Source organism: Nothoprocta perdicaria, unplaced genomic scaffold (assembly GCF_003342845.1).
Source record: "Nothoprocta perdicaria isolate Ctin4 unplaced genomic scaffold, notPer1 scaffold_564, whole genome shotgun sequence".
In the NCBI taxonomy this organism is placed as follows: domain Eukaryota; kingdom Metazoa; phylum Chordata; class Aves; order Tinamiformes; family Tinamidae; genus Nothoprocta; species Nothoprocta perdicaria.
In genome coordinates, this window is record NW_020455826.1 from 44,294 (window position 1) to 52,564 (window position 8,271).

At 45.2% G+C, this 8,271-nt stretch overlaps 2 protein-coding genes across 2 annotated transcripts in view; both read right to left on the reverse strand.

Moving 5' to 3' along the window:
- LOC112955422 (protocadherin-1-like) overlaps positions 1-1,324 on the reverse strand; it is a 16,464-nt gene extending 15,140 nt beyond the window's left edge. Inside the window, exon 1 of the mRNA XM_026048724.1 lies at positions 5-1,324. Coding sequence (XP_025904509.1) covers positions 5-1,324 — 1,320 coding nt within the window. The remainder of the gene's footprint in view (positions 1-4) is intronic.
- Positions 1,325-5,542: 4,218 nt separating this feature from the next.
- The window catches only part of LOC112955424 (protocadherin gamma-A4-like), an 18,295-nt gene continuing 15,566 nt past the window's right edge, over positions 5,543-8,271 (reverse strand). The window contains exons 4-5 of the mRNA XM_026048725.1: positions 6,005-6,076; positions 5,543-5,593 (exon numbers count right to left, since the gene is read on the reverse strand). Of these exons, the coding sequence (XP_025904510.1) occupies positions 5,543-5,593; positions 6,005-6,076 (123 nt within the window). The remainder of the gene's footprint in view (positions 5,594-6,004; positions 6,077-8,271) is intronic.

Here is an 8,271-nt window from a genome sequence, read left to right on the forward strand (position 1 = left end):
ACACGGACAGCGACAGCGCCGTGCGGCTCGACAGCGACGGGATGCCCCGGTCGCTCGCCACCACCGTCACGTTGTGCTCGGACGCACGCTCCCTGTCCAGCGCGCTCGCCGTCACCACCTTGTACGAGCTGCCCGACGACGCCACGATCGACAGCGGCGACTCGCCCTCCAGCTCGCACCACACCTTCCCGTTCTCGCCGGAGTCCCGGTCTCGAACCTTGATGAGGGCYACSACGGTGCCRGGCGGGGAGTCCTCGGGTACTGAGCTCGACAYAGACAACGTCGTTATCTCGGGYGCRTTGTCGTTCTCGTCYGTGAKCTCTATGTGCACCTGACTGTGACYRSTSAGSCCKCCCCCGTCCCTYGCWKCYACTYCGAAGGTRTATTCYTTYYSCTCYTCGAAATCCAGAATTCCYACAKTGCGRATGTCACCRCTSTCRCTGTCTATRYYRAARACAGCRCGGACRGCGTCGGGCACRTTGCTGAAGGARTAGGAGACTCGTSCGTTGGAGCCCGCATCCGCGTCCRTGGCTCGCACCTGCAGCACCAGCGAGCCCGTCGCCACATTCTCCCGCACTCGCGCCTCGTAGCTGCTTTTGCTGAACACGGGCGCGTTGTCGTTCGCGTCTGTCACGTTGATGCGAATCTGGACAGTGCCCGACCTCGCTGGAGACCCGCCGTCCACCGCCGTCAGCACCATCTCAAACGAGCTCTGCTTCTCGCGATCCAAAGCTGCCTGTAACACSAGYTCGGGCTGCTTCTTGCCACTTGGTGTCTCCTTCACTTCCAGSCTGAAGGAGGGGTTTTCGGTGAGYTGGTAGCTGAGTAGCGAGTTGCTTCCCACATCCGGATCTTGYGCCATCTGCAGCGGAAATCGCGCACCGGGAAGGATCMATTCACCGATCTCCAGGTCGAGACAAGCCTTGCTAAATAGCGGGGAGTTATCATTGATGTCTTGAATGTCCACATCGACATGGAAAATGTTGAGCGGGTTTTGCACCACCGCCTCGAGAGCSACAACGCAGGACGCCGAGTGGCCRCAYATSTCCTCGCGGTCCAGACGCTCGCTCACGTACAGGTGCCCCGTGTCCGCACTCACCGCAAAGTAGTGCTTCTCCGAGCTGATCCGCAGCTGCCGKGCGGGCAGGTCTGCCGGGCTCAGKCCCAGGTCCCGCGCCAGCGGCCCCACCACGGAGCCGCTGCTCATTTCCTCGGGAATCGCRTAGCGCAGCCGCTCCGGCGCCGCCCGGCAGCCCCAGGAAAGCAGCCAAGCACACAGCAGCCCTGCMAGGGGTCTCATCCAGTGCCTCTGCCGCCTCTCCATTCTCAGGAATCCGCKCTGCGCTCTTTCCTTCCCCCTCTGTCCTTCGGTTCGCGCCCTTTCCGCGCTCGTGAGAACCCAACGMCTGCGATTCCGGTCTCAAAATATCCTTTAGCAGGCTTAGAATTTCGAGGAATGGGAGAACCGTGCTTTCGGCCTCTCGCCGCCTCTGCCACCGGCCGCTCGGTCCTTCCCACCTTCTCAGCGGCTTTTTCTTTCCGTGTCTATGGAGTCCGCTCGGCTCTGTGCTCCCTGGCTGCGGCGGCCCCGGCTCGGATTGCCGCTCTGCTTTCCGCGCCGCTTCATATTGGGCAACAGCGGCACCCGGAGTCAACGCACCGACACTGCAGCCCACCCTTAAAGGGACGAGCAACAGCCAGACTCTGAGGGGGCTCTTCATACAAAAGTCGATTCTTATCAGCCTGAGGGCGTCACTATGTACCACCCCGTGCTGTCACAGAACGTCCCCTTGGGGAAGCTATCAATCATCTTCTCTGCAATGAGCTTCGGTAAGTCAGGGACAAAGTTTCTCTTGTTTGCACTAATGATGTTATTCTGAGAAGGYCATGCAAGGCTTGTATATTTCTTCGGGCATGTGTGTCTCACAGATACACATACTCTCCAAAGCATATCTGCATTTCTTATTTCCAGTAACCATTCATGTAAACATTATGGTAAATGCAGAAATTGTTTTCAAGTCAGGGCCTAGCTCCTCACCACGGCCTTGATTGCTTTAGAGTTTAAATATCTTGGGAAACAAAAAATGCCTCAACACTCTCAGTCCTAATATTCACAAGGATTCACTAATATTCACTAGACTCTCCTTTTTGATAGGAACACTGTAACTTTCTCTAAGGTCAGTTAGCCTGACCTTCTCTAGTGTTTCTCTTAGCTCAATTTTTGACTTCCAAGGATAGCATCTGAAGAATATGGACATGGGAATGCTCAAGGGGTTTCACTGTGTTTATAGTCTTCCTGAAGGGGTAGGCCTGGCACTGCATTCCCACAACTGGAACAGATTGGAAGTGATGTCAAATTAGAACACATCTCCTCTGAAAGGTAACTTGCTTTCAAGGATTTTCAATTTCCAAGAATTTAAATTTCCCTAGTTAATGAGAAGCACTTGAAACAATATGTCCTGTTATATTAACTGCCGTAGTTCCGTAATCTGCCATGCTCTGGTTAATTTTCTAGCGCTTCATCTATACTTTGAATGGGCAGCAGACAGCAGAACATACTTTGTATGGGCACAGGGGTCATTCCTCACACTGGACAAAAAGGCATCTCCTTAGAATAGAGCAGGAGTATTTTAGAGCAGGAGTACAACTTCTGAAAGAAATCTTGTTCTAACTGGAATAAGATATAAAGATATGAGGTATGAATAATTAACCCCTGGAAATTACTTGTCCAAGATAGAGTAAATTCCAGGAAACAGTAAAATTTTTTGTTTAATACACACAAAAAATCCACTAAATTACTACCAATCACAGTAAAAGGTGTATTATAGGTGAAGAACACTAGATGAATTACAAAATGTGCTGTAAGGTTAAAGTCACGAAAGGAATAACAAGATGTCTCCCACTGCACACAGGGCCTAAAGCCTCCTGATCCAAGTATATGTATTGAACTTGAGGAGGGGGAAAGTAATAGTCTTCTTCCCAAGATTGCTAGGTCTTTCACTAAGTTCTCAATCCTTCCACTTTTGCCCCTGATGTCATCTTGAAGAACGATGCAACCATTACTAYCAGGTATTCCRGTACATTYGGCATTCAAACATTATTGTTCACTKCAACATTGTGAAGCTGGATGCATGCAAAGAGTATCAGCATGATAGAATTCTCAAAGTGAGGCAACAGTTCAGAAGATATCTATGATTTTGGACTATCCATTACAATCCACCACAATAACACCAAAGAAAAAGCACTCAGAAATGGTATCCCTTGGAGGCCTTTGGAAAATAGGAGAGATACATAGAAATTCTACTGCTCCTTCTCAGTGTTGAACCAGCAACAGAAGCAAATATTGGCTCTTTCTGAATGTATATATCTCACAGGCCAGACCAGAATGGGTTGCAACATGGAAATATCTTTCTTGGTATGCACCATGTTGGAAGTGTGTGTCTCCATCACGCACATGTGCACACGTACACACAWATCTACTCTCTGGAAGAAAAGATTCACTTGCAAGGCAAAGTCACATCCACTTCCAATTTCTATCAATCACAGGAATATCTGAATAATGCAAAAAAGGTGGTAATCCAACCTGACTTCCAACCCAAGGAAAAAGTCACAATGCTGTTTTGTAAGAATGCTTCTGTGGTCATTGAGAAACATTTCAGAAGGGGCTATCACAAGAAATGCAGCCTTTCTTACTGTTTTTTCCATCATTGCTGGGAACGCATGRTGCCTTATTCCTAATGCACTCCTGACTTTGATTTTAAGTAGCATATACTAAAAGAAGAAATTGGACTATATGCAGGAGCAGCTAAAAGAAAGTACTAGATGTCACAAGGCAGAGAAGTGAAATAAATGATCTCTCATGATCAAATATCTGTAAGGTTCTCCTTGTTCCATATCACTCATAACACAGCAAGTAGAAAGGATAAAATCACTCTATGTGTGGTAGGGCATAAGAACCAACTCTCAGTGAATTCTTAATGCAAATGTATACACAGGATCCCTCCACAAAGAGAGAAAGTATCACCACTTAAGCAAAACCATAGGAAAAAGGAGTACTTGTTATGTAGGGGATATAGACTAAAGCATAAGACATTAACTGAAACTCAGTGTTATGGTAAACCTTAGATTCTTCACCTTACTTACAAGCACTGTGAGAGATTCTGATTTAGGTCCTCTGCTTCAATTTCCTCTGCCATAAAGATCTGTCTTTGTGTGGTTGTAAGCTTGTCTTGGAAATTAAAGTGTTCACTGCAAAACAGCCCTGACAACTTCAAAATGAAAGCCCACTCCATAAAGGATCGACAAGGAAGAGTTCAAACAAGATTTCAAGCTTGAAGATGCCATAAGGACAGGAAAATATTCCACGAAAAGCTGTACTATAAGTAAAAAAAAAAAAATAAAATTACAAGATGCACTGTAAGGTTAAAGTTATGAGAGGAATAACAAGATATCTCACATTGCACCCAAGGCCCAAAGTCTCCTAATACAAGTATCTGAATAGAATATAAGAGAGAAAGTAATTGTCTTCATGCTAAGATTGTTAGGTCATTCACTGATTTCTCACTCCTTCCWTTTTTGCCCGTGATGTCATCCCAAGAAGAATCACCAGTACTATCAGCTATCCCAGTACACATTCAAACAGTATGGTTCRCATCAACACTATAAACTTGGATGCATGCAGAGAGTATCAGCATGACAGAATTCTCACAGGGGCAACTGTTAGAAGACCTCAGTGACTACGAACTGTCAATTGAAAACCACCACACAATAACACCACAGAAAAAAAAAAAGGCCTCAGAAATGGTAACTCTTGAAGACTCTTGGAGAATGGGAGAGATGCATGGAAATTCTGTACCTTCTCAATGTCGACTATCTCCAGAAACATACACAGAGATRAACTGATTCACATCCTACAGTGTGATAAAGAGGTGCAAACTGGAACAAAAGTATTTCAACAACAGGAGTTATACTTTAACATATTTTTGGAGTATAGTTATAACCATGCAAGATGTTTGCTGAACTGCACTGATCCAAACTCACCAGTCCACTGAAACAGCAATATAGAGCTAATACAAAATAAGAACTAAAGACTTATTCCATTCACTTACTTGTCCCAGATCAGTGGTATTCCAGCAAGCAGCCAACAGCTCTCAAGAAGGCCTAAGAAAGGCTTCTGGGTTCACCAAGCCATAATGACAATGTTGTAAAGATTCACCCACTGCTTTCTGAAGCACAGAATGCACTTTTTGGTCACTCCTGACTGAGGATCACATCTCATGCAGACCATGCAGCACTCAAAGTCAGCCATTTCAGTACATACATAGACATGTAAGACACAGAGCACTGACCTCAAATGGCAGTATTCACTATGCTTTGCAATCATTGAGTTTACGCCTTATCCTACTTGTCCCTCTTGACCATCCCATCGCTACGTTATTGTGGCCATAAGCACATGGAATTAGCAATTCAGGACACTCGTGATTTCAGTTTCTGTCAGTGCAAGCTCTGACTCTTCCCCAAGAATTTGCAGCCTCAGAGTCCTCTACAAATCCAGTCCTGGGTACCACTTGACAAACCACTTGGCCTTGCTTGGCTGTAATACAGAGATACATCAAACTCAGAAACTATAATTCTACCTTCTGCCATAATTACTGACCTTCATATTCTTCATATGTTTTGGAATCTATGTATCACCTTATTTTTTTCACGAGGCATCATCACACGCATACAACTCTACCTACCATATTTTAGGATCACCTCTTGAAACGTGCAAGTATCTAAAGAGATACTCCCCTTAAAGGCTCTATGATATTTGAGATATAGGGAGAGATACAGAGGTACTATCAGGGAAGTAACTATGCTTAACAGTTAATGGTTGTTAAAGATTCTGTGATGGATAAGATGATGTCACACCAACTATATAAAGATGGAGATGTGCGGAGGATGCAGCAGACTTCAGTGACATGGTATTTTCAAAGACCACAACAGCAAAAGCAGCACAAACCACACTCGTTGGAGATCTGAGACCAACAGACACATAATTCCCTGTTTCCAGAACTTCTTCAGTTTTGGCCTCCTGTGAGAAAAGGGTCAGTCATCATTAGAGTCATACCATAAAAAAAAGGTTATAGAGGATGAAAAACACCGATATTCCCTATGCAAGAGGGATTTGTTATGTTTTTAGAGCAGTGTCAAATGTGGAGACACCAGTCATTGCACTGACATGTGCACATAAACCTGACATGTGCACATRTGCCACAAGCACGAGCCTTTCATTCAGAGGCATGTTTACAAACCAATAGAATAAAAAAAAAGAAAAAAAGTTGTTCCTTCAGGCATGCATTTCTAAGTGAAAACCCATTAGTAGGCATATGGGAGCCTTCATACCAGTCATGCTAACAAATGAAAATAATGTTTGAAACATTCACAAATGAAGAAATCATACCAGGCAAAAATTATGATAATAATATTAATAAATCTACCATGAAGTAGGAACATGAGGACCAATCCTCGGTGACCTTCTACTACTTAATACATCCCTATCTACAGAAGTCTCATTGAAGAGTAAAGAAGAAAAGTCCAGCATGGAAGGAAAAGGGCATGAAAAAGAACAGCTATATTAAACGGGAWTGAAAATGTGGGGGRRAAAAAAAAAGAATACAAAGGATGTGCAACCTAGGCAAACATTGCTTTATTCATATCTCTGTTTAAAGATGRTATCATCCATCCAAACAAATGTTCTGAAGAAGGTGGAACATCGCTTACTCAACTACGACAGTAACATGTTCTGTTTAAAAAAAAATCATGCACACGACACACATACCATGTTAACCCTACAAAAAATACACATCAAAACATTTATGACTTATCTATGATCCTCATAAATGTCAAGGAAATAGCATCCAAAGAGTCACAGCAGACAACATTTCTCTGCATGATACACTGGCATACACAAATGGGATATATTTTTATGCTTCGCACACCATTATGGCAAGTCATTAACACATAAAGCATATGAGTGATGTAAGGCTAAAGACACGTAGTCTTGCACCAGAGATTGGGTCAAAAAACTACCTGCTTAAAGACACTCTTTAAGGTCCTCCTTAGGTAGAGACACATGATATGTCCAAAACAAGCGACTCTTCTTCTAACATAGCAAATATTGAGAGCAATTCCAATAGTAAAASTATTTAAACCAACCTACACTCCCATCTCCTGCATTCCACAGMAACTTCAACACTCCGAAAGAACCTGAAAGACAMACAAAGAACCGAGGAGGACCTRCTTCATCYGRGTAAGRGACTMTGYCTGCAATTGCAAAGAAATACAGATGGAGATAGGAAAGCCCAGTGCCAGTGAAGTTTACCACAGCAAGACAGTAAAGCGGGAAAGGAGGATAATAGTAAGGGGAATAAATAAGAGAGTGTCAGCTGTCATTTTAGATCAAGCCTAGAAAAGCTGCAAGAAATGAAAAACGAAAGTATATGATATATCCACGGTCAATACATCCCTYCTGCAGCTCAYGCTCCCTGTGTGGATCATAGATCCTAACAGGAGTTTCACTATCCCACAAAGGCTCCTCCGCTCATTACCCACCACAGAAACAAGCCATCATGGTCTGACTTAGAACACACCACGGGTGCCACTCTCTTTCTTAGCTACAGCACTCGAGGACAGTGGTCCTAAAGCACCTACAAACAAAGTTAAATCAAACCACTCCCTTCAACACCTCGTTAGGGTGCTAACATCAGTGAAGGGTGATAACATCAGAGAGCGATTGATCAGTGAGTTCTTTAGGAAGTAATGAAATAAGGAGCCGCTCACAAAGAAAAGAGATCCAAAAGCACATTTACATTTCTAACAGTGCCGCACCTTCAAGAGCACAGAGAAAGCAAATTTGATGGGCAAGGGAGACGTTGGAAGAAATCGCAGCTCTACCCTTGGTTACAGCTCTACATCTGCGTTTTAATGCACATCAACACGACAGAGATGGCGAGGAGGAGGAAAGTAGAGGGACCACAACGCCCGTGGAGGGGCAAAAGAACTAGGAGCTGTGGCACAAAAGAGGAGTGGGAAAGACTGTCGGGCGAGACTCACCAGGAGGGCATCTCCGCTGTGGGCGTCGCCGCGGGCGCTCGCGGGCTCCTCAGGCAGCAGCAGCGGCGCGCCTTTGTCGGGCGGCGGCGCGGCCGGGAGGGTGTTGCAGCAGCTGCCGCCCGGACAGCCGAGCTGGCTCTTGCGCGAGTCGGCGCTCAGCGACACGTCGTGCGC